At 44.6% G+C, this 26,547-nt stretch overlaps 1 protein-coding gene across 1 annotated transcript; it reads left to right on the top strand.

The window, feature by feature from the left end:
* Positions 1–3,989: 3,989 nt before the first annotated feature.
* PPTC7 (protein phosphatase targeting COQ7) lies at positions 3,990–26,296 on the top strand. The gene is made up of 6 exons (XM_065692488.1): positions 3,990–4,616; positions 14,062–14,241; positions 16,963–17,161; positions 19,452–19,575; positions 21,460–21,589; positions 22,764–26,296. Exons 1-6 carry the CDS (start codon positions 4,415–4,417, stop codon positions 22,820–22,822), a joined length of 894 nt encoding a protein of 297 aa, XP_065548560.1. The 5' UTR covers positions 3,990–4,414; the 3' UTR covers positions 22,823–26,296.
* The last annotated feature ends 251 nt before the right edge of the window (positions 26,297–26,547 follow it).

Genomic DNA, 26,547 nt, shown 5'->3' with positions numbered 1-26,547 from the left:
TTGTATTCTTTCCTCTTGTTATTTCCTTTAGCACTATTATTATTGGTGGTAGCAGCAGTGATTTGTGTTATACCTTAGTTACTGAACTGTTCTTATCTCAACCCGTGGGAGTTGCATTCTTTTCGATTCTCCTCTCCGTCCCTCCAGAAGCAGGGAGAGGGCAAGAAGGGGGGGGAGTGAGTGGACGAGGTTTGTGGTTGGGTTTAAACCACGACAGCACTGTAGAGTGGCATTTGGAATCCAAACATGGCAGGGTCAAGTCTTGTCAAGCACCATAAAACCAGTGTAAGTAACTGATTGTAAGCACAAATAAAACTAAAACAGATGTCCTTTATGAAATGCTAGGACTAAGCAAACCACATTAGGTATGTTTCAGTTCTCTCATCCAAGCTTATTTAATAATTCAGTTAAATGTTATTTTTAACTCTGTAACTTTGACCACAGTCCTCCCCTTTTAACATTACTTGAGATTTAAATAACTACTTTAACAGATCTAAAGCTATTGCAGTTTCTTAGAACAAGTCACTTGAGTTTTCAGAACAGTGCACCAGTACCTGTCCTGAATATAGCTACAAATATGAGAATCTAAGTGGCAAAGTCCACATGCTTCTGTGCAGTGACAGAAATTCTACCCATGGACACATATAATTTTGGTTAGACAGCTTAATTTTATTTTTTTGACATTTAAACTAATTCAGAATTAGCTCAATAACCAGAGTCTTCATAAACAATGATGGATGAGGTGTTCAAGCTATTTGTGGGCTCTTTCTGAACACACCATATACAAGGCTTTTAACTGCTCAGGTTTTAGTGTTAGGAGGTTTTTAGTAATAAAAAATGCTCAACAGAGTTACTGTCATGAAGGAGTTAGGAATTCTCTAGTAAGTGGAATTCTTAGAGAAGTAATTTCTGTTACTTTAAATATTTAAAATGAGGATAAAATCCTAAGAGGAGCAGTTCTGAATGTGTGTTACTTGATCCAAATATGTATTTTCAGCATGGTGCCATTCAAAACAATTTTACCACTGACCAAAAGTCAGAGTCACCATTACACTGCAGTATTCTGTGTTTTATAGAGAAAGTGGATGACTTGGTTGAGGTTCTAAAGGAACCGAGAGAGAAACTGATAAGCAAAATAAACCAGCTCTCCATAACAGCTGGGATTTGGGAGGTCCTTGTTCCCATCCTGAGATGGTGATCTTCTGACTCAGCATCTCCTCCTATCTTTTCCATGTGAAGTCTGGCATCGCCTTTTCACATTAGTTTCCTGTTTGGTTCTAACTATGCTGTCTTGAACTTCTTCATCTTTTCAAGGCAAACATGGGGTTTGCTCCATGACAGATGACTTTAAAAACTCAAGTGGACAAGCATTTTTAATTAGAGTGAAAACAAAGTCAAATCAGGCTGAAATAAACTGCATTCTGGTCTAGCACATTAGCCCTTAAACAAATAGCGAGAAGCCTGGGCTGCCTCTGTACAGCAGATGGCATTACAGGTAATATTTATCATACTCCAGTCCCAAGGCTAAGATAGCAGGGAGGGAGCATTGACGTCAGCTACAAGTGAATCAGTCTTAATACAAGCTGAAAAACTGCTTGTGCCTTCCACAGTTGATTACATTGCACAGCACTTCTGCTTAGAGTTCCCCATTGCATTTATTGGTCTGAGCAAGCCTAGCAGGAAGAGTTCATTTTGTTTTGCAGCTTAACTGAACTGATGGAAGTAGATCTTGGACTTTGAGGTGGGAAGATTCCACCCAGCTGCAGTAACCAGGGGAATGCCCTTTGCCCCAGTTTTTGTGCCAAATTTGTGCATTTGAGAATTTTAAACAAATATCACTTGGCAGGATATCGACCTTCAGGGTACAAGAATAACGCAGAGTGAGGCTGCAGGAGGGCATGTCCTGGGAGGGATTTATGGGAGACCTATCAGGACTCACACTGAACAGTGGAGAAAACCAAATGTCCTGTTTCATTTCAAATGGTTGTTCTTTGTCTCATGGGAGCTGAGTGAGCTTCTGAATGAAAACCAACGGCAGTTTTGCATCTGGGCACCGTGTGAGTGAAAGAGTACAGTGCAGGAGTGAAAGAGTTCAGCAGTGGTCACTAATTCTCATATAGATGATGCCACCTTCCTCATGTCTGGGTGCCGAGCAGGGATTGAGGAGCATGAGCTGGCATGGGAGCCCTTACTGAAACATGGAGCTGTGCTCTACCAAGTGTGTTTGACAGCTTTGTGCTCACACTGAGTTTCCCAACCCATGGCTGATTGGCAAAGCAGTACAGAGAGTGTCCCATCCAGCTCTGGGAAACACACCATGCTTCCAACCAAACCTGGGTTCTCCATGGCTCAACACAGTGTGTTCCCAGAGCTGGATGGCAGTGTGCACCCAGCCACTGCAGGACATGTCACCCTGTGCTAACCAGAGCTGCCCAGCACTGCGCAAGCTGTTAATGAAAATGGGGGTGAGGCCAGGCTGGATTTATCCTAGAAGGGAACTGGACAAGAAGGTGGAAGAATGAGAGCGAGGGGAAGGAAAGAATGACTCAGTGGAGGAAACTCTTGACAATATGTGCTTCCCTTTCCTGCTAGTGATACAGGAGGGGTGAGGCAGCAATGCTTGTGGTGGAGGAGAGCCACCTTGCCAGTGCTGTTTGTCATCTCACACACCCTGATGGGCCTTGGCAGCAGCACACCCTTATCTCCAGTGTGCTGGCAAATCTGTCTGGGCAGTGGGTTCCCAGCTCACCAAGGCCTGGGCTGCTCTTTGTGTTCACTGCACGCTCCTCCTCCACATTAATTAATTTGGTAGTAAGTTTGGATACCACTTCAGCTTTAGGTGGAAAATCTTCATGCATTGCTTAAGCCTTTTGTGGCTTAAAGGGAATATTGTCTCTGTCAAGACGCACAGCAAGTGAAATGCCTCCTGTCTCTCAGTACTGTTATAATGATGGTGCTGGGCTGGGTCTGTGAGTGTGTCGCTGCTCTTCCTTTCACTGAAGCCAGCCTGAGGTTCAGGTTTCACACCTCCCTCTGCTTTATTTATGCCTATTGTGTTATATTTACATATCTCGGGTTATGGAACGCGGCAGCAGCCTCCCCAGGAAGCATTAAGTGAATTCACATGTGTTGTGCGGTGACCTGCTGGGGACTTCCCAAGGGACAAGCCCTTGCCCAAAAGCAGCACAGAGGACCTGCAGAAGACAAGGAATTGGGTTTCTTTTTGAGTGCAAGTGGGTGTATAAAGCTGTGATGCCTTGAATTTGTTGGTGTCTTTGAAGTTGCACAGGGGGACACTGGAAAGTTGTGTTGTTGCCTTTGGATCATGCTCACCTGCAATTACCGTGATGTTCGTGGGTTTTGTGTTGATGACCGTGTGCTATGGCCTTCTGCTGAGGGTTTTGTTTGGCATTTCACATCCCTGCCCCAAAACATTCTCCAGTTTCACGGATTTCCACAGAAGCTGCACAAACGTCACAAGCTGCAGTGAGCTGGCGCTATCCCTCGCTGCACCCACGGGGGGAAACAGGACTTGTCCTTTAAAGTGAAGTTTTTGCGTGGTGTGACTCACATCACCTGCCTCAACAGCCAGAAAATACAAGCGGCCACTGAGGCCCTTTCAGAGCATGCCAGACATGCAGCCCGGGCTGGGCATGGAGGGCCGGTATCTGTTAAGTGCAGCCCCATTCACCCCGCTGTATTCCAGTTACTGTACCGCAACTGGAATGGTCACTGGTAAAGCAGCATCGAGCCAGGAAGCGCCCCTGGCCTCCGTCCCGGTGCGGCGCGTGGGCCCGGGTACCGGGGACAGAAGGGGCAAAGACCGCGATGCCACGAGGGCTGCCGGGAGCTGCGCGCTGTTATTGTCCCGCAACATGCAAATGAGGCGCGGCCCCCAGCCAATGGGAGAGGTCGTCGGCTGTGGCGCAAGCGCGTTGGAGAGGGGCGGGGCTGACCTCGCCGTCCAGCCCGCTCCGCCGAGCGGCGGGGCCTCAGCACGCGCGGCCAAGATGGCGGCTGCGGGCGGCGGGCGGCGCAGCGGGCACGGCTGGCTCTGACCGGGCCGCCCCACGGCGCGGCGGGAGGGGGCACGGAGGCCTCCGCGGGGCAGTGCCGGCCGGCCGGGGAGCAGGCAGAGCCCCCCTTCGGGGGGGGTGACTGTGTGCGGAAGGCGGGGGTCGCTGCCGGCGAGCCCGGCCGTGAGGGGCCGGCCCGGAGGGGTGAGGCGGCCCGCGGCGGGGGGAGGGCGAGGGGCCGGGCTGAGGAGGGGCAGCGCGGGCTGAGGCGAGCCTAGCCGAGCCGGCCGGCGAGCAGGGGAAGGCTGGCTCCCTGCGGCGGGCGCTCGCAGGGCAGGCGGCGGCTGCGCCGGTGGCTCCCCGCGTTCCTGGCTCTCGGCTGCTGGGCGCCCCACGCCATGTTCTCGGTGCTCTCCTATGGCAGGCTGGTGGCCCGGGCAGTCCTGGGCGGCCTCTCGCAGACGGACTCTCGTGACTACAGCTTGGTGACAGCCAGCTGTGGCTTTGGCAAAGATTTCCGCAAGGGCATCCTCAAAAAAGGCATGTGCTACGGAGACGACGCCTGCTTCGTGGCCCGGCACCGGTCGGCTGATGTGCTGGGTGAGTGCTGGCGAGCCCTGCTCAGGGTGCTGGGGGGGCGGTGGCGGTGTCCCGGCCTCCTGTGTGAGCCGCACATGGCAAAGCGGCTCAGCCTTCGGCTGCAGACAAAGGAAGCGGTTCCGCCTGTAAATGTCAGTGCGAGTTCTCTTTTTTTAGCTTTAGAAGGAAGCTTTTGTACTCTTTGCCGCAGCACAACACCCACCTCGCTCCACACACCTATTGGGACGGGGTGCTGGGTGCCCAGGCCCAGCCTTGGCACCTCACCTGTAGGTGCCTGCAAGGCCTGGTGCCTCCAAGAGCTGGAGAAACGGCGTGTAATGTTTCACTTTCTATGTGCCTTTAAACCGTAACCGAGCCCTTTGTGTATGCATTGCGTTTACCAAGAAAAGATCATTGAAACGGGCACTTCCTGATTTTTAGCGTGTGCTGTGTCCTTGTCAAGTGAAAGGCAAAGTGACATTGAGACTGGCTTCAAATGTCAAACTTCAGTTTCAGTGTTTGCTCTATCTTGATTGCATTCTCTGGTTTGGATTCACGTGTGAAATGAATCTGAAGGGTTCAAATTTTAGGAGTAGTGAATAATTAGAGATAATGAGTGGAATCTTTGGTTTGTGAACAGCATTCTTCTGACAGTGCTTGACCTTTCTCCTGTGTAGTCAAGGTTGGTTTTGGCTAACTGGTACTTTGCAAAAGTTAGTTTTCAAGCAACTGACAGAAGTATATTTTCATCAGAACTTTGACATTAAAAAGAAAAAGCTTTTTCCCCCCTTTTTTATTTTTTAATTTAAATCTAGTGGGATTACACTTCAGTGTCTTGTGATGTGTTGGGGACTCTTCACAAGCCAGTGCTGTCACCCAGAGCTTGGTTGCTGTTTCACACTAAGACGTTTCTTCTGGAAGCTGTAACTTGGTGCTAGTTAACAGTGTTGCTGATTATTCTACAGTGAGCTGCTACTCTAAGGGTGATGCTTTAGCTTTGAAGATGTGGAAAACCAGTCAATGCATATGAGATACTCAGCATCTTTTCTGTTGTGCCTGTTCCAGAGAAACTTTTTGCTGTTCAACTTAGCTGTTGGACAACTTTACTTTAGCATGTGACTGAGACTGCCTGCCTTTAAAGTTCACACTAGGCCAGCACTGATAAATAACTGAGCAATCAGGATTTGCCCGTAAGAGAAATGCAGGATCTCCTTTACTTATAGGTGAACTCTTTGCATGGGGAAGCAAGTACATTTGCGCCCATTTGATGCTGTTTAGGGGGTTTTGGCCATATTTGGTAATTGCCATATGTGGACCTACAGCTTGTCTTTTCTTCCTGCAGGAATCAGCAGAGAATTGTGTTTCTAAGTTGGGCTTTGCATTAATTTTCATGGCGACTTGAAAACAAACAGAATTGCAGCTCCACTTTAGGATCAAACAGCAAAGAAGGCTTCAGACCAGTATGTCTTAAGCACCAAGGAGAAAATAATTTACATAGAAAAGCTGTTGGGTTGGGTTTTCCCCTGTAAAACTGTTTTCATGTTAGTTCTTTATTGATTTTCTAAATACACCTTCCAAACCCCCAAGATTCTGCAAACATTCTGCCAACAGTAATGCTCAGGATGGGGTTTGATGCAGTCCAGCTTGATGCTTTTTCTTCATCTGGAGTCCTTCATTTTACAGACATAGTTTACTCTTTGTTTCTGCTGCCACGGTCATCTCTTTGCTCTCCCTTTCTCAACCAGTTCCACACAGCTGCAAAGAGAGTTTCAGCACCAAAATCTTGTTACTCTCATCACAAATGTGAGGTTCCTTAACAATTGCTTTTTAAAGAGCCTCATACATTTTCTCCTAACTCAATACCTGCCCGACTCTGCACCTCAGCAGAACTGCCAGAGCTGAGCTGTTGCTTTCAAGCTTCATTTTTTGGTATTAGTTTAATGAAGAGGCTCACGTGGCTTCAGCTGGAGCAAACACTAGACACGGTGAGAGTGCTTGTAGAGAACAGTAAATTTCCAAGTGTATCACTTGGAGTTATCCTGCCCTGGTAGTCATCAGTGACAAAGCCATGCCAGACAATGAATTTAACATTCTTCTGTGCCAGCCTTTTCCAGAACCAATATATGGGAAGCTGCCTGTGTGGGATGGAGATGGGTGTGGTGTAACAGTGAAAGAGCTACTCCCAGCCATTTGGCATGAGCGCTTGGGGATTCATTTTCTTAGGTCAAACAAAAGTGTTTATAGCAGATGCAAATATGCTAAACACTTCTTTTGTTCTATGTACACTGTGTAGGTTAAAGGCTGAAAACTTAATAGTGTCTTCTAGTCTGTGCTTCATCCTTTCACAGTAAGATCAACAGAAAGCTTATGAAGATTCATGTTGTTTCCAGTCCTCCCATAGTAGTTAAGGGCTTGGTGAGGCCTGTTACCGGTGTACTTGAAGCCTCGAGGGGGTTGACTTTTATTTTTACTTTGGTCTGGGATGTACCTGTTAAATTTGGATGTTTTCTTCCCATTTTGGGCACAACGAGAGACAAGAAACTCAGAACCAGGGTGTTTCCTTTGGGATCACTCTGAGAAAAGGAAGTGGCTTTACTACCAACGTTAATCTCTAGAGCTTTATGATTCAGGCCCATATTTCCTGCTGCTCATACCATATTGTGTCTTTCTGTGTGTTCACTGTCAGGGTCCTGGTTGTCCAGATCCTTAGGATATTCAAATACCTTCTTGCGATGTGACAGATGTCACGTGCTACTTCAGGTCTAAAGGCATGTCCTTAACTTCTGGGGGCAGAAACACTGTTTTCAGAGCTGAAAAGCAAAGCTCTTCAGAAACTGGCACCTTTGTTTTTTCCTAATCCATGTGCAAGTGGAATTTTCAGAGCATAGGGAGCAAACCACACATTTAAAAAATGAACTTAAACACTTTATATAAACATCCCACCTATTTAATGGAACTAAACATGAAGCTCGTTTGCAAGTTCTGAGCCCTCTCGTGCTGGTGACTTTTTTTCTGTTGCTGTGATCTGCCTTCTCTTGCTTGTTCTTGCCTTATCAGGCTCCTGATGCCTTTGCTCGTTTTTATGGATTTTCCAAGCTGTTGTGTGACTCATTATTGAAACACTACAGCAACCACTGTGCATCCCGTGACAGCATCACTTATACAATGTCTGTGCTGGACAGAAGTTTGGGTGTAGCCACTGGGACTTGACGAGTCTTCCAAACTATTTCTGTCCCCTAGCAGTAGTAGGAAAATCCCCCTCTGGCAGCAGCATAGTGTTTGTCCACTGCAAAGCTAAAATTTGGCAACTGTTGTATCTGCTGCAAATCTGGATTTTTAAAGGATTTTTGGGAAGGGGGGTGTTCAGGGCAGCTGCTCTAAACTGGAAGGAATTGCACTTGATTTGAAAGTCAGGTTTGTCAGCTGCCTGTGTAAGAGATGTGTAAAACTTGAGTGCCAGAGCCCCTGGAATATTGTTGGTCTCTTTGTCACCAGGTGAATTAGAAGATGTAAAAGGATTTGTAGGTGAAATGTCAAGGTTGTTCTGGCAGCTGTAGAGGAGGAAGGGACTCTGATGCCTGAAGGTCATGTAAGACTGTTAAGTGGTTTTATTTGGTATCATACCTGTTAAAGAGATTGTTGCTGTATCACAACTTACCACACTTGAAGGAGGTGAATTGTCTGCTTGCTTTGGAGTAAGTAGCCTTTCACCTACTCTGGCAGGAGAGCTCAGGATGACCAGTGATGGGATAAAACTTGTGTATGTGTCTTAGTTTGTAATAGATCAAATGAAGTTTTCTTTTGAACATGGGAGCATAAATACTGTCATTTGTAGAGAAACTACAGATTGAGAAAGATCCCCATTAACAATGATATCCACTGTCAGTCCTGTCAGTTCAGCTGATCCGAATGTCAGCAGTGCTCTTCTTCAGGAGCACTGACTATATGTAACCTCTTAGAAATGTGGCAGCTCTTCTCAAGAATGAAGCTTCAGTCTGGTTATTCTTTACCACAGTGTCTGCAAGGGCATTGCACACAACATGTTCTGATGAGCATTTGCAGTTGAACACATTTTAATTGTAAGTGTTCTTGGTACCTGTAGCAGACAATTTTCCATTTATGGGCAGATCAGATTCTGTCAGGAATCACAGAAGGAAATAAAAATAAGCAAAGCTGAGCACAGTGCAGTAGGTGAGGTGTTAATCATACCTATGTAGTAGGAAATGTGGCAGAAATCTACTGCTGTTTACTTTGCTTCATCCACACTTAATACTGTGAGCCTGAGATTGTTTGTGCTGTAGGTAATTTCAGTGCAGGTTGACTGATGTCTGTCTGTCTGTCTGCAGTACTTATCCCCTTCATCATTTAAGTGCCAACTGCCAGTAGCAGTTCAGCTGTGAAGATAAGGCCCATGGTTGCTCAACACCTGGAGAGGTTAAATAGTTATAACTGTGTAGGGAAGTTCTCATAAAACATCCAGAATTAATCTAGTGTCCTTTTGTAGCTCCCAAAATCCACTGAGCAACTTCTCAGGCTTAAATAAAATAGGTAAGAGATCTACCTGGTAAAGACACATTTCAGGAGCAACAGAGTATTGTAGCAGGAGGGAAAAATATAAGGAACTACTGCTTTGTCCTCCGAGTGCATGCATGCTTTAATGTTTTCAGTTCATTGTTTCTCCTTCAGTTTGTTCTTCAACATTGTCTCTCTTGCTTGTTGTGCCTCATTATCACTTAGCCAGTTATTCTTCCGGAACCTTTGTATTTCATGCAAGGGTAGTTTAAGGTCTACTGTAACTTTTAAAATGCTCAGTGTGAATAAATAACCTTTCCCTTTGTAACTAGTTATCAGTCACACACAATCTGCCTTCAGGGATTTGTATTTAACTGGGTTATTTCTTAGTCAAAACCTTGAGGGTGGAGAGTAGACACCATTTGGCTCTAATTGGGATCCCATGCTGGTGGAGCTGGTATGAGAGTTGGTGCTGGCTCTGGGCGTGTGACTTCATGGGGTGGAGAACCTATCTTAGGTGTGTGATTTATCTCATTACTGATAAAGCAAGAAATCTTAATCGGTTTATCTCAATTCTGTATGTTGACAAATATTAGGTGCTGTAATTTACAATTTATGTAGTGCAGCAGGTTGCACTTTGTTACCATTTAGCCTTTCTATATGTGATGTGGAATAAATTCAGTCACAGATACATCCTCATGATGCTCTTTATCGGCGATTCGTTGCTAACTCGGATAAGGATCTCAAGACACTGGAAGTTCAGTGGGATATATGGAGTGTCTCACAAAGTTATTTGTGGGGTATGCAAGGGCAATTCCTGATGGCATCCCTGTGCCTGCCAGGTGTTTTGGTGTGTGAAGATTATCCGTAGCTGATGCAATGTTTGAAAGTATTCGTCTTTCATTTTTAGGACAGGGGTGATGCTTTTGGGCTCTGGCCATGGGCAGCTTAGTTTACTCACTAGCCAGAACATCTACGCATAATGCTAGTTATATTAAACAGGGTTTGTTCTGAACTTTAAGCCTGCTTAGTTTATATTTGCTCTGAACTAGATACAACATCTGAATGTGACTTACAAAAGCCTGTGGTGAAAGGCACATGTTACTAGTGTTGGCATAGCTGGCTGCTCCCTGGGCAGTTAACCTCCTGTGGTGGCAGTCAAAACAACTTCGCATTTGCATTTCAACTGGTATTTTATCCCAGATGCTTTTAGCATTTTGAAGTAAATTTTAATAAGCTTCAGTGCTCCTGTCTTCATTTGCACAGCTTTGGTGCTGCAGCATCAGGGACTTGTGCTTTGTCTTTGAAACTTCATTGCAGCTTCGTCTTGCTGACACATCTTGGTACACCAGATCTTTAAGAAAGAGCCAGTTTTCGGACTGACACATGCAGCAAGTATTTAATCTGGCAGCAGCATTTGTGTGTTTTCCAGCAGTGGAGTGTTAACTCTTAGAGGATTCTGAAAGGTCTCCATGATACGGTTAAATACTTGAGAAGGTTTCTGCTTTTGAAGTGATGTATTGTGAAATGTCCAATTGCTTTATTTACAGCTGTGGTTCATCTCGCTGCAGGCGTTTCATTGTGTCACATGGACACGTGTGTAATTCCTGCATGGGCTTTAACAGGGAATATCCAAAGAAATGGTCTTTCTATAAAACTTTCTGATGTACTAAATAGCTTAGAAAAAAGCCAGGGTTGTACGGTGCAATTTCAGCAGTGGCCTGTGGTTCCTAGCCTGTAAGAAGGTTATTTTAAATTAAATGATGGGTACTGGAAGACAATATTAAATGTTTTATAGTGAAATCTAAGAAAATGAAAACCTGAGTAATCTTTTTCATTTGTTAGTAGTTAATTGTGAATATTTACAGTGGAGTTTGTCTTAGATGAAAACAAAGGTAATAGAAATAGAGCTTGGCATTATTCTGTGGCAGTGATACTGCCAATAGCAGTATATCTTGACAGAGGGAAAACATGGTGTTACATTAAAAACTAATCCATTTTTCAGATCTTGCTGCTTCTGGCGTTTGAAATACCTCACAGACAGTTTTGCTCCTTCTTTGCTGTATATCAGCTATCACAAAGTTTTCTTAAACTTTCTCATTTACATTTCATCTATGTCAGTAGCAGTTTGTTCAGTCTGTTTTAAAATCACATGCTCATTTCCCATAAACCCCATTAGTTTATGTTGAGGATGTAGAATGTAAAGATACTGCTTTTATGTTAAAAATGAAGGTAGGACAAGATGGCTCAAGACCTTGGGAAATGTAAAAAGCTTATTTTAAGGCAAAACCAGTAAAGATGGAGGTTTTCCAGGTGGCATTGTGTGATTGCAGGGCTGCTTGCATGTGCTCTGTCCATGTTCTGCTGTGGGTCTGGGTCGCAGCAGTAACTCCTGGCTCCGTGCCGGAGCAGGAGGAAGCATTTGACTTCTCTGGCAGTGCTTGTGAACCATGCTTTGGGAGCCAACAAGGTCATTTAGCTTTAATTAGATGAACTGATCTATCATCTGTACGAGAATTTTAAAAGGAAAAGAGGGGGAACATAACCAACCCCAAACTTTTGCAAAACCCCCACATTGTCCATTTTGGGCAAGGACAAGAAATAGGTGCCAGTGATGGTTTGTGAGTTAGTGACCTGATGGGGTGCAGTGGAAGTGCTAGAGTGGAAGCAACTCCGGGGCCTGCTCCTGATGTAGTGGTCTTATTTGTTTCTGTGCCAGGATGGAGAAGGAATGCACATCTGTCTTGCTGCTTCTTAACCAGACAATTTGTTCTCTTAAGTGTGGTACGAAGTTAAGTCAAGGACCCACTTGTGGACCATCTTGTACCACTTGTAGAAGGCTGTAGCAGAACGTACGTAAAGCTGTTTATAGCTTGCAAAAAGCAGACAGGAAGGCAGACAGACAAAGCCGTTTCATGGCTCAAGATAGAGTGTGAAGTGTGCTGCCATGATCATGGATTCAGGTTTCCTGCCTGGTTTAAGAAGTGAGCAAAGAAAAGCAGGTGGCATACTCTTATCTTTGCTTGAATAATTGAAAGAGGTTTTGATATTTAACCTTACCAGGTGCTTGCTGAGACTGCTTTCTTGTACTCTATACTAGTGCTCTGGTGTTGCTGTTAAAATATTTCCCAAGAAGACTCATGTGCACATGGTTTACTGATTGCTTGAGGGAACTCCATAACTTCTGGTGAGCTTGTTTTGTAACCACCTTGGGAGCCAAAAGCTTTGGGCAGTTCTTGTCAAACATCATCTTCTCATTGCAGTAACCCTGCTGCCAGTGAAGCAATGCCGTGTTCAGCTAGCAAGACTACATCTGGATTGTGTTCACCTTAAAGGGAAAAGCTTAGTGTAGAACATGAAAAACTTCATGTAAAGCAAGCATCACCATCCAAATTGAAGCTTAGTTTCTATTTCAAGTTCTAGATCTAGAACTTTTTGTTAATGATCTCTTACCCTAGACTTGCCTGTGTGGCAGCAGAAAACAATGGGTTAATCCAGTACGAAGTTGTGGGACCTGTACAGAGGATTATTTTCTTCTTGAAGAAACTAGAAAAGGTGTTTCCGAGAATGCCAGGGTTGCTTTTGCATTAGCTTCTTCCCGGGGTCTGAGAGGTGAATACAGGATCTGCATTCCTGTAGCATTCTTCTAAGAACACAAACAGCCAAAGCAGGTGTCTAAAAGGTTGTGCACTATTTTTGGGAGAAATCTGATTAATGTTGATAGGCTGTTCAGAATCTGGCCATAACCTCTTGTCAGATTATCGTGCCAAGGGCAGCTCTAAAGCTTCCGTCTCAGTTTCAGATGGTGTTGGATGTGAAGGGCATTTGTAGAGGAGGCAAACTCAGTTTCACCTTCTCAGGCAAATTTTCATGCCTTTGCTAATAGTGGTGTTCTTTTTCTGAGGATGCTTGTTCTTTAACACAGTCTGAGCTCTGAGATTGCCTCTTCGTGCTTTCACATGAGGAGCATGTTACTTTAGCTTTATTATGTTACTGAAACTTGCACTTGAAATGGTCAGTCCCTTAAATGCTGAGGATCAGAAAGACTCTTGGAAACACTTCCAAGTAGAAGTATTTTTATCTCATAAATAATGCCTTCAGGCAAGTATTTTACTTGTATCATGAAGGCCAGATGAGGAACTTCAAGATACTTCATCCAAAGAGCCACCAGAATCTCATACCTGCTGCTTATCTCCCTCTGACCACCCCCCTTTCCTATGTGCATCTTCACTGTTTGCCTCTGCAGTTGCGCAGCAGCTTCCCAAGCTTGGGCAAAACTAATTTTCTGATATCCAGGTAGTTTTGAATAACTGAATGAAAAAGGACTGGATCACAGTTTTCATACTCTTGCTTGGCTGAAGCTGTAGGCAATCCTTGGAAGGTGTAGGTCCCAGCACTGTGTTGGTTATGGGTGGGTTTTGAATAAGTCTCAAATGGAAGTTTAGTTTCTACAGAAATTGATACAAACAAATAGAAAGTGTTGTCCCTCCTGAGCACATAGCTTGAGAAGGAACTCTGGGACACTGAATAATGAGGAAGAGTTTCTGTATCATTTCTGTACTAGTTAAAATCTTAACAGCCTTCACATTTGAAATTAATAAAACCATTTCTTTTTAATGGGCTGGTCAAAGGTTAATGGGATCGAAGCCTCCTCTTCCCCCATGTTCCCCACTACTTGATCTCTAGTGAAGTCAGCCTCCCCACAGAGTCCTCAGCGTTAGACTTTTACCTTCTCTCCAGCAAATCAGATTATATGTAGGTTTTTGCCTAAGAGCTGATGTCAGAAGTTCCTGCAAATGCTTAGAATTTCCTTTTCTTAGTAACAATATTTTTGAAGCAGGTGCCATGTCGTACTTTTTAGTTACTGAATATCATTAAGTGATGTAAAGAATTAAAAACCTCGTTTTGGAAACCATTTCTGTTCATATAACTCTGGTTTTGTGTTTTCTTCTAGGGGTAGCAGATGGTGTAGGTGGCTGGAGAGACTATGGGGTCGACCCTTCTCAGTTCTCAGGGACTCTAATGCGAACATGTGAACGTTTAGTAAAAGAAGGACGGTTTGTACCAAGTAACCCTGTTGGGATTCTCACCGCAGGTTACTGTGAGCTGCTGCAGAACAAAGTACCTTTGCTTGGTAAGAGAACACAAATACATAGACTGGATCATAATTGTTGTATGTTACTTAGATGTGCTTACTCAAGGTTGCTTTGATATGTTACCAACGTCTACAACAGTTTTGCAGGTATTTCTCTTAATTACCCAAGGAACATAGCGATGAAGTTGTGTTGGTAGCACCCTTGTATATATAAAAACTGTCTTGATTCATTCAGTGCTACAGGGAATGTGTGTGTATGTATCAAAACCTGTGTGATGGGGGGTTATTCAGGAGTGCACGCAGAGAGTTTGCAGTAGGATGCACTCATGCAAGTGCAGCGTGTGTACTAATGCTCTCTATTACATGTGTATAAATAACTGTTTTCTGCTGAAAACTCCTTATGGTTGGTTGTGGCTTTTTGCTCAAGCTATGCAAGCAGAAATATCTTTTGATGATAATCAGGCATGGTTCTGCTCATTCCTTGTGTTAGTGTTCCTGTTGCCTTTTATGTCCAGTGATCTTTAAACCTAATCGGTTGGCTTAAGTCATTTAGAACATACAGTCGCTGGCACTGTATATTATTTTCACAATTCCTTGTGGGGGATTCATTACAGGCCTTTTGGAAAGCAAACTCAAGTAGATGCTTGGCATATTCTTTGTCGAACTTGATTTTAGACAGGGCATCCAGCTGCCTTGGGAATGGTGAGCAGATAGAGAGGTAACATTTGGGCTTTACTGACAGCCTTGAGAACAGGATACTTTTCTAAAGGGCATGTGACCTCTTCTGCACTAAGAAAGTGTCACCCTGCAAGATACACATGCTTCTCACCTGACCTTAAAGTTCTATGCCAGAGGAGTGCTGTGTAAGCTATATTTAACTTGTGTGCTGAGCTTCAGAACAGATGTTCTGGCATTATATGCCTAAAGAATAGGTTGGAACCTCAGAAGTGACCTTAAGTATCACTAAAATAGCAGTGGTTGGTAATTACCTTAGGATTTTGTGTGTTTAGTAGTGCTTATTTGTGCAAAGCAGATGTAGCTGTAAGTGATCCACAAAGTGGGCCACTGGTGAGAGCTCTCGCAGCGGCTTTATAGATGGAGGCAGTGCTGCTTGGCTTGACCTTTCGAGTGCTGAAAAGCAGCATATGCTGAGTCACAAGATCTGCATTCCACACATGGCCTCCTGGTTACACTCTGCTAGTAGAGTTAGAATTTGGATCTGACGATCCTTCGTGTTTCTCCTTTATCCGAGAACAGTATTTTTGGAAGTAGAAACAAACCCCTGGAATTACCACGGCAATGAACATTTAGTTTATTTGAAATGAAGGGAGAGGACCACATTAAGGAGGATTCATCAGGCAATTAACTTTTCCTTGCTGTTGTGCTTTAAGTCTTGACATGTAGTTCATCAGAATTGAATCCAGCGAAGATTTTAAGATAAAACTGAAATGGGAGGAAGCTCTGGTATTTAATTAAACACTGTTTTTGTACTGCAGAACAGTCTTGGATGCTGTCACATATCAAATCTGAATTTTTCTCAAGATGCTGCTTTGATTTGCCACTCAGTAAGAGTGGAGGAGATGCTCTATATTAACTAGAGAACAAATTAAGGGCAAGTGTATTGCAGGGAATTCCCTGTGTTAGGAAGGGAAACATCTGGAGTAGGTGATGCCTAGAGCCAGCTGGACTTCTGCAAGCCTGATCATAAACTTAGCTCATTGCAAGCCCGTGGTCTGTCCAGCATGTAGCTGTGCTTGGAGACTCCTACGGGAAGGACATTAGGATAGAAAATGAAGACTGTTCACCAGCTGGTGGAATGGAGACTTAACTTAGAGGTGTAGAAGTCAAGAAGAAATGCGTCAGCTGTATGTCACCCTCTTCAGGAATGAATGTTCTTCTGGTGTATGTGCTGTTCTTCGTACTGAAATTGACTGCTGTTTACTGCAGAGGACTTTGTGTGTGTGGATGGGTATCTGCAGTACAGTTGTGTCTGTGGCTTGCAACCAAGCACAGCTGGTGGCTACTGCTCAGTGAATGAATCAGGAATTCCTCAGTGCCCTCAAGCATAGTTCTGAGCACAGTTGACAAGTAGATATGTTTCTGTTCTGTCTTACTTGAACCTGGAATAGCATTTGTCTCTGAAACATGTTTCCTTTAAATTTGTGAAGTTGGTATCCTGAAGACGTGAGAAGATTAATGTTATTTTTTACACATGCAGCTGGCTCTCCAGAGCCACGCTGTGAAGAAAAGCATTTTGATGTTCTGCCAAGAGGAATGCAATAGCACCTAATACTTAATTGCAAGCAGTTTTTTACTTGGCGTGGTTTATTTACAGCTGATGAGTGAAACTGTGTGGAGAGCACCCAGCATTGTATGGATGCTGCTGGAATTCTATTATCTCAATCATTTTGGAATTTCAGTATTTTATGGGACTTGTGTAAATCCAGTCCTATAGCAGAATGTGCTGACATATGTTGGGGTGGAAAACTGTAAATAAAGTGGAACAAAACAGGTATTTGTCAGCATAATGTGTTTACCAAAATCAGAGCAGGAAAAGTAAGTCCCATGCAAAAATCATAGGTTGTGTTGTGAAGATTTCCAGCATTTTCCTTTCTTTAGTGATATCAATTTTGGCATTATTATTTCCATTCCTCATTGTGAGCTCTGAAAAGTGTTTGAATAATAGCACTGTGAATCAAATCAGTGAAAGACTAAACAGTTTCTGTAAGGCCAACTCCAGTTACCATGTTCTGTTTGCAGGAAGCAGCACAGCCTGTATAGTCGTTCTGGACAGGACAAGTCATCGTTTACATACAGCCAACTTGGGAGACTCTGGATTTTTGGTAGTCAGAGGAGGGGAAGTAGTCCATCGATCCGATGAGCAGCAGCATTACTTCAACACTCCGTTCCAACTGTCCATAGCTCCACCAGAAGCAGAAGGTGTTGTCTTAAGTGACAGGTAAGATGGGAGAGGAACTTTAATCTCCATATGTGGTCAACTCCAGAAGGCTGCAGTTCTGCTGCTGTGAAGCTCTTTGCACGTGGGATTTCAGCATGTGCCTGATCTGAGGGCTTTATACCTGCCCCTGTCTTTAGGTACTGTGAACATTTCTCGCCTTGTGCTTTCCAAACTCCATACATCGTTGCACAGCCTGAGTTTATGGAGCTAATGATGATGATTCATGATGGCATATTCCCATAGTCTGTGCTGTGCACTAGGCATGTTCTCATCCGTGGGAAGATATTGCTCAATAAAGCTGCTCCCTAAAGCCCATTGTCCTGCACGAGGGGCTTGTCTGACCTGGAGCTTTCATCCCCGGTCCCTGTGTGCTCTCTCCTGAGGCTGGTCTGGAGTAGGCTAATTTAGATGTCTTGGCACTGAGGTAGCAAGTACTTGAAGAACAGAGCAGAGGGACATGTGACTGTAACTGGTGTTTCCAAAGAGCTGAGTTTCCCGCAGCATATTGTATTTGACCAAAACGAGCAAAAAAAAACCCTGTTTGGCAGAACACCAAGCTGAGAAATGAGAGTATTAGGCAAGGACAATCTGTTCACAGCAATGAGTTGTTTCAGAGGCAGACTTGTACTTGTGTCTTCCCTGAAGAATGTCAGGCTGATCCCTCCTCTGACTTAGTGAAGTCTTGCCAGTAATATTAAGTAAGAATTAAAACCCCAGCTTTCAAATATGTGTTAAAATACAGCTCTCAAATAATACTTACGCACTTATTGATGTGATGTATTTCCTGGTTTAGTGCAGGGTGTCCCTGCCTATGGGAGGGGGGATGGAAGTAAATGATGTTAAGGTCCTTTCAACACTAAATATTCTATGACTCTATCCCCCTTCTGAATACAGGGAGATGATAAAGGAGAGTGACCACACTATACAGGGAATGTAATATAAGTATCTTAAGTTTTTGGTACAGAGTTTGTACGTGATGATCTTGAGGGTCTTTTCCAACCGAAATGATTCTGTGAAACTCCAGTGCTGGTGCAGTGAGGGCTGTGACTTCAGTGCCAAGATGATGATGATCTTTTGGCAAATGTGAAGTTGTTGAAACTCCTGACCATTCTTGCGTGGGGCTTTATTACTTCATCGTAAGACTGCAGAGAGGAAGCTGGGGCAGGACTCTGAAATTAGAACCTTTAATCAAACATATTTATTAGGCTAAAATAAAAACGATTGTTTGTAATTCCAGAGCTGGAAAAGAAAAACCTTAATTTTTCTGAGTTTTTGTGTCCTCCCTGGGCAGGCAGAACCCAAAAGCACAAAGAGAATTGATAATGTCCACTGGAGTCAGCAGTGTGAGTCATCACACAATATGGAAAGGCAAGATAAATGAGCTCCCGAGCTTCAGTTCTGAGTCGTGATTATAGCTCTGGCTCATCTCTGCTCTATTCTTGATGTTAATTAGTGCTCACGGATGTTGTCTAAATGCTTCTGCAGCACCTTCTTTTTCGTCTGTTGTCCCAGTTAAATGTTACATTTGGCTGTCTATGGGAATAGGCAATCTTCGCTCTGTCTGCCTTCCTGAAGCTACACATCAGCCAAGCAAAGCAGCTCTTCTGCTTTCTGGCACAGCCAAATAGCATCGGATGCAGCAGTTCCTCCCTTCTCAAAAACCTTTGAAGAATGTTTAAGAATGAAGGATTTGTCACTGCCCTGCTCTTGAGAGTCAGATTTGGCAGCAGTATTCACGGTGAAATTGGGTATTTTTTCCTCTTGGTGTTGTGTAAGGTACTGGGTGTGAGCAGACCAACTGGCTGTGGTCTCCTGGTAGCCATTCCTGGGGTGTTTCATATTCCATTGCATTAGAAAGTGATAAAGTGATTCAGAGTCCTTAAGTGTTTTGGCCATTCCTGTTATGAATTGGCCTTTCAAGTACAGCCCTCTTACATATTTCAGATGAGTGGGGAGGAAGCCCTGAGCTGCCATTCTACTTAATGGTTTCCATGGAGATCCACTTGTGGAGCAGATTAGTTTGCAGGATTGTTCATTTGGGAATTTTAAATGCAAATCCTTTGTGTGATAGCTGGAACGTTACCTGTTTGCAATCACAGCTCCTCTGTTGTAGCTCTCTTGACAAGCCATCCCGGTGCAAAAGCTCCACAGTTAGTGATTATTTCTTTCTTTTGCAGAAAAACAGGTAACAGCAGCGAATTACAAAAGCTGTTGATGGGTTGGTTTGACATCACTTGGTGTCTTGGTGAAAGCTGGGGCCTTTCCTCTAACATACCTGTCATCTTCACAGCCCTGATGCTGCTGATAGTACTTCATTTGACGTCCAACTTGGAGACATTATTTTGACTGCAACAGATGGACTGTTTGACAACATGCCTGACTACATGATTCTGCAGGAGCTGAAAAAGCTGAAGGTAAGTGTGTGCGTTGGGGATCTCTCACGTCTTTTTGCACCGGGTATCTCTTACAGTTACAAACACTATTTTTTAATGCATGTAACTTCTGTATTTTATGTAAAAGACCCACCACAAAGTACTGTTAAGAGACTTTTCAGTTAATACCACGTGTGAGCAGGAGAGAGGGATCTCTCTTGGATCTGCACCCAGGCTGGATCCAGAAGCAGCAGCTTAGGCATAAACTGCTCAGGTCACTGATGAGTGATGGAGGGAGAAGAGGCAGGTGACAGGGAGATGCTCAGGAGCAGGCGCTTGTATTTTACCTGTACTTGTACATGAAGATATAGCATTTCTTGTGGCTTATTTGAGGGGGTGAGCTGTATACTTACAAATAATGTGAAGCTTTTCTGAAGGGTTATAAACATATCATCATTGTGCAGCAGCTGGGCTGTGCGAATTGTGAGTTACATGTGCTCCCAAGGTAATGTTCCATAAAAAAATATTTCCTGGCAACTTTTCCAGGTTAATGGCCACAAATGGTCTTTCTAAATAGTAAAAATACATTAAAATATTTTAATTTGGATGAGAATATTTAGCTTAAGGCTGTTTACTTACAGAAAGCATTCTTAGGAGATATCAATATGTATAAGCTCCCTGAGGAAACTCTTTTGCATGAAACACAGAGAAGGTTAACGTGTAGAATTACAGTGTGGTTTGGAAAAGGTTCTGCCTGCTCCTATCCTGCGGCTACGTAAGTGGTAGGTGGTGTCAGACAAAGTGGGGCCTGGCAGACACAGTGTCTGAGAGGCCTCTGCACATCAGCCAGACTCGTGTTTCTTCCTCTCTGTGGTCCCCACTATCACTGTCCCCTTTCCTCAGTGCACTGTTTGGGTCTGAAATGGGATGTGTGAGCACAAGCTCTGACAGAGGCTTTACCTGGTTAGTGGAGGCAATGACAGCACTGAAGGTGTGTCAGGGCGCTCTCATAGTTTGGAAGGACCTGGTGGGCTGGTCACTGACCTGCAGGGCTGTTACTTAACCCTACAGCCAGATCCTAGCTCTTGTTCATTGACCTCCCACCTTCTCGGTGAAGTTGGCCTGGGCTGGAGGTGGAATTCCCTTGTGGAAGAAGGTTGAGCTCCACCTTTTGGCCCGTTTGGGAAAGGCACTGAACTTCCCGGTGAGGTTCAGCCAAAAGTTCATCATGGAAATGCCGCTAATTCCCCAGACTGCAGGGAAGAGTCTTGGAGTGAGAAGGCATTTTGAAATAGCTGCATGCAAAAGGAGCAGTGATTGTTGTGTCGTGTTGGCTTGAGTAAGAAGAGCCTTGGAGTAAAGCAGCAGAGTTACTGAAACAGGAAAAAACCTAACATTTAAAGTGCAGCCTGTGGAAGGTCCTGTGCTCAGGATGTGTTTTCTTATCTCACTTCTAAAGTTCCCCTTCCCCGCAAGCGTGCTCTTGTTAGTTTGGGTAAGGAGGTCGTACAAGTAAGACTTGCATTAAGGGGAAAACATAATTACCTCGACAGAGCCACCTTAGTGAGGGAAGGATGGCTCTTCCAGTGTGAGCTGTGAGTAGAGCTGTCAAATACCCCCTTGCCCTCCGGTGAGACTGTTCATTTTGAGTGTTAGTCTTCAGAGTTTCCAAGTTCTGTAAGTCCTCCAAACCAAGTCTTTATCTGGTAGGGAACCTGAGCTCTGGCCTCCAGTTGTGAGGATGGGCAGGTCTGACCCAAATTTAGAAAGCCTGAAAGACGGTGAGGGTTCCATTTAGAAGAGAAGGTGCCCTAATGTGGGAAAGCAGGATCAGGGATCCCTGAAAACGGACGTGCATTGGCAGAACAGTTCCCCGTACTGTAAAGTTTATTCCTGTAAGAATGAACTTCTTTCTCCTTAATTTAGAACTCCAACTATGAGAGCATACAGCAGACTGCGAGAAGCATTGCTGAGCAAGCTCACGAGCTGGCTTATGATCCCACTTACATGTCGCCGTTTGCACAGTTCGCATGTGACAATGGATTGAATGTGAGAGGTAAGGTGATATCTTCCCTCCTCCTCCCACTCTCGCTGTCTTTAAGAACTCTTGAGCAAAGTGAAGTTCTGTTCCACAAATCCAATTGGAAAACAGGGTGCTGGAAAAATGTGCTTGGCAGGAGAGCACCGCACTGGGGTGCCGAGCTTGGCGAGGATGCCGGCTCCTGGCATAGGTCATGGGGAGCTCCTGTGGGAAGCAGCTGAAGCAAAGAGAACACAGAGTGCTCATTCTTATTTCATTTTACTGTAATCCAGTGTGTACCCTCCTGCCTGAGAGGAGCTCTCCAGGCTCTTGAGGAAACTGCTTGTTCCTTGGATTGGGGTGTGATTGTGGGGGTGGGTTTTGGGGTTGGTTTCTGTTGTTGATGCTTTTTAGCCGAGATTCTGCACACTCTTTAGGGTTTGATTATTTTTGTGGTTGAAGTTTCTGACCCTTGTACTGTACCATCAGCATCCCCATCCTCATCCCCATGGCGGGGGCTTGGAACTGGAAGAACGTAAGGTCCCTTCCAACCCAAACCAGGCTGTGATTCTAAAGAGTCTTAAGTGTCTTTCCTAAGGGTGGAGGCAGTAGCTGTAAAGCTTGGGCTCCACGTTGCTACGAAGCTCAGTCACTTGGTAGCGAACCTGCAGATCTCCCGAGTCCACAGGACTGGTCTGAGTTCCTACCTGACATGGGACCTCTTCTCTGAGCTGTTTCTCAGAGTTGAGTGGATTCCTGTAGCTGTTGAGGCTTGGAAAGCGACTGCTAAAAGCATTAAGTAGCTTTTAGGAAGATAGGCAGTAATACAGTGCTGGAGAAGAGGCGGTTGGTTTACAGCAGAAATTCCTGAGCAGATCTTGATTGCAGGCTGCTTGTACCACAGTGATGTTGGGGTTTTGTACATTCATTTCACAGCCTGCTAGAAACCAGGCTTTGTGCTCTGCTGCCTGACAGTGACTTGGGAGGGCTCTGTGCTCCTTTTCATAGCTTGACCTCACCACAGCCCAAAAGGAGAGCGCCATTTGCTATGTCAGGTGTCACTGCTACCCTCTGTTGCGTTTCAGAAAGGAGGTGGAGGAAGCAGAGCTTAAGCTATCTTTAATGAAAGAGCTTTCCATGGGGGAATGTCTCAGGTTCTAAGGTGACCGCTGTGGCTGGATGAAATAGTTCTGCTTTCCTTCCATTACAGGGGGAAAACCAGACGACATCACCGTCCTTCTGTCTATAGTAGCCGAGTACACAGACTGAGCTGCCCGCAGCGGCAGCCCCCGTTTGCACCCCCAGCTCCAGCCCCACACCCGGTTTCCTGCTGGCAGGATCCTTCCTTCCTTCGCAGCCGAGCTCGGCAGCCGGTTCTCGAGCTCGTGGCCTGAAGCCCTTGTGAAGAACCACTCTCAGTACACTGGTCTTTGTCTGCCAGCAAGAGATGAAGAAGCTCAAGGCTTGAAAAGCATGTGTCTCGGAGCTTAAAAAGGGGGAGGATCGATCCCACGTCGTTACTGGATTTGAAATGTGACTTCCTTTCAAAGGAGTAGAATTGGTTTCTCCTCTTTCAAACTAGATTCAATAGCTACAACCTCTCCAGGAGGGCATATTACTCTACTTACTAGAAACGTTCACTATTCATTAGAGGGTATGTTACAGAACACAGTTTCATAAGCATAGTCTTGTTACAGTGATAGCTGAGGTTTCGTGTTTCTAAGCTCCGGTTTTCAGGAGATTTCTACCTGCTGTAAACATTCTGCTCTTGCCATCCATGGTGTCAGCCTTAGGAGCCTTTTCTAGTACGGGATTTCCAAGACAAAAATCCATACTTAGTTCAAGTTCTATGGATGCAAATGTGTTTTGTGATTTCAGGTGCTTTAACTGTGATCTTAAGCAGTTCTGCAGATCATTTGTCCGTGACGGGCCTGGTATCGGGGTGTTTGGGCTGTGGAGGATTTTAATTTAGTTTAATTTTAGGTCATTTTTTAAGTACAAATTTTAGCTCAGCGCCAGCAAAACTGAGCGGGGCAGAGCTGAGGCCCCTGCAGCGTCCGACCCCCTTGCAGCAGCGCGGGCTGATGCGGAACCAAGAACAGCTCATCCTCAGCTCTGCCCTCGCTTCTGGCAGCTGATGCTGTTGTTAACGAAGCTTAATTTGTGTTCAAAATTGCCACTCGCTTGTGTAGAACAGAGCGTGCTGCACCCGTTGAGGTCCAGTTGATCCTTTGCCTCGCAGACGAGCACCTCTCTGCTTCTGCTGTGGCAGCAGCAGGAAGTACAGAACCTATTAATGAATAATCAGCTAAACTTACATTTCAGTAACTCGAGTTTAGGGTTTGGGGAATGAACCTTAATGATGTTTACAGTTCTCTAACAGCCACTTTGCAATATGACATTTCCCTTCGAATGACCGTAGCTCCCGTTTGTTCCCCCCCTCTTCCAGCAAGCTTTCCGTTTCCTTTCCCGAGGTTCATACAAAACAAGCTGATAGCTGTAAAGATCTATATATTTTTGGTCAGGTTTTTGGTTTTTGTTTTTGGTTTTTTTTTTTTCCATTAACTTTTTTGCTGGTAGAAAAGTCTGTAGAAATAAATTAAAGCCATGTTTTTATATATAAAAAGTCGGGTAATGTTGCTGTTTAGGTGAGTGCAGTTAAACTCGGTCAGTAAGTAATCTTACCTGCTCTCCAGAGGAGATTTTTTACTACCTGGTTTATTGTATTAAAACTGTTTAAGTTTGAGGTTACCTCAACTTGTTTAAAAGAATTTTTGTGGACTTGTACTGTATATTTGCGTAACTATGTCAAGCTTTTATTTAAGGTCATTTAACATGTACCGTGTACATGTCATTTTACTATATTTCAATGCATCATGCTTGTAACAGGCATTTCAGTTATAATAAGTGATTAATTTGGAAGCTCTTCAGTAATTTATCTGCTATTCCTAAATTGGCGTCACGTTAGCGATGGATTTTACATCACCTTGTAATTACTCGTCAAAATGCCTTAACCACCCTAACTTGACCAAAATCTGATTTTGGTGAGGGTACGGGGAGGATGATGTTAATGAAGAAGAATCCCTGAGTTTTGTGCTACTTGGAGCAGTGAGTGGTGGAGAACTTTGCACAAATTGCCAGTCCTCGTTGTTTTCCACAACGGAACGAGCTGTTCCCGGCTGTCTCCTAGAAGGAATGTATCCACACTGCAGCACAGGGCTTTGTTTCTCGCGTTTGGGAGGGACGTTTCTCTCTCAAATCTTGGGTGTCTTTTACATTTTATTCTCCAGTATTTCCTGTCGCACTTCTTGATTAGAGCAGATTTGATCAACTCTTCTTCACCTTCACCTTCCCTTCAAGTGATGCCCCTGTAGACCCGGACTGCTGCACCCTCACCCCTCGCTCTCAGCACGCTCATCCCCAGCCCTCAGTAGTTTTTCCCCTCTCCGCTTCCTAGAGGTAGGCACGGGGAGACGTTTGCGGAGCGGACGGATGCGGATGGTGAAGGTGCTCGTCCCCTGCGCCGTGCTCTGCTGCTGTGGCGCCGGGATCGGGAATTCCCGATGGGAAGCCGTTGGCCGCTGAGCAGTATCCACAAAGCCGTTTGCCTCATATCACACCATGATTCTAGTTTTTGTATTATTAAGAACAAATTGGGGTTTTGATTTACAAATCATGAGTTTATCCCTCACCGGACGCACCAAAGACCAGTAAAGCTTATAGCTTTTCCATCTGTTTATAAAGCAATACTGTATTATAAAGAATTGATATTTTTATCACATGCTTGATTGTTTTGGGGTTTGGTTTTTTTCCTTTAAGATGTGCACTCGAAACATATCAAACCTGATTTCTTCCTATGAACTTAAGCTGTCTGCGCACAACAGATTTCATGGAAAAGGAAATGACAGGGCCCATCCTATCAAAATCCTTGTAAGCGATGCATGAAGCAGTAACACTTCCTAGGAATTAGCTTATTGTGGCTACTCACGAGAGGAGCGGACAAGAAGGGTGTTCATGCCATGGAAGCGTGCGTGAGCGGAGCATGGGCTGACTCCCAGCTGCACGGAGGGTTTCTGGTTGTGGTCAGGAGCTGGTGGATTGGGAGCGATGAGCTGAAGGAAAAGGAAGAGTTTTATACATCAGTGACACCGAACACCCGGGGTGGGTGGGAGCTGGGGTTCCTGCAGCGTTATTGGGTGTTTGGACAAACCAGGGCTGAGATGTGGTGAATTGGAATAACTCTGTGGTTCCTTGCTCCTTTTACAGCTATCTTTGGGAGAGCTGCGCCGTCCAGCTTCCCTCCAAATGTACTTTCTTGGTCTCTATGAAGAAGGTTAAATGGCTAAAAAGACCCCAAAAGCAGATCTTGGGACCAGGCAGTTGCAATGAGTCAAAGAGAAGGGAGAGGCGAGGGTCTGGCAAAGACATGGAGGATTTTGTGGTGGAATCTCCATCTCTTGGTGATGGATATCCCTTCTCTGTGGAAAAACCCAGCTGTGTGGGTAGGAAGGGGATGTATGAAGTAGTTTCTCACAAAGACAGCTGAAATAATGAAGCAAATCTGAGTCTGTATCTAATGAGGATGCTTTTTTGTTGTTGTTAAAATGAGACTATCATCTATGCTTACCTAAGAAGCGATTATGTGAATTTCATGTCTGAGGTATAACTTATGCAGGAATAGTTCTGTAAATACATTTAAATGAATTGTAAAGATATTTAATAAATATAGTATTTATACTAAAATGTGCTTTTTAAAGTCGACTGCAAAACCTCTGTTTGTCAACGCAGTGATGTCGGTGGTGGCGCAAGGATCACTGCCACTCAGGTGTTGGGCTCTTGTTTAGACCTTCATACGGTGTTCCTAAATCCCTGTGGGAATGAAAGTGGGCTCTAAGGATCTGGCAGACAGAATCACCAGTTTTGGTTAATTAAAGATTGGGAAATCCGGTATTTTATCCCAGTGTGACTTTGGGAACACCGCCACTGAGCTGTGG

The sequence above is a fragment of the Lathamus discolor genome, chromosome 12, assembly GCF_037157495.1.
Source record: "Lathamus discolor isolate bLatDis1 chromosome 12, bLatDis1.hap1, whole genome shotgun sequence".
Lineage (NCBI taxonomy): Eukaryota > Metazoa > Chordata > Aves > Psittaciformes > Psittacidae > Lathamus > Lathamus discolor.
The sequence above is the reverse complement of the archived record's forward strand: the minus strand, read 5'-3'. Positions and strand labels throughout refer to the sequence as shown.

Excerpts from the sequence above, each read along its gene's own strand:
- PPTC7 (XM_065692488.1), top strand. The coding sequence starts at position 4,415 with ATGTTCTCGGTGCTCTCCTATGGCAGGCTGGTGGCCCGGGCAGTCCTG. Across the intron at positions 4,617-14,061 it reads CCGGTCGGCTGATGTGCTGG|GGGTAGCAGATGGTGTAGGT; the intron begins GTGAGTGCTGGC and ends GTTTTCTTCTAG. Across the intron at positions 14,242-16,962 it reads GAACAAAGTACCTTTGCTTG|GAAGCAGCACAGCCTGTATA; the intron begins GTAAGAGAACAC and ends TTCTGTTTGCAG.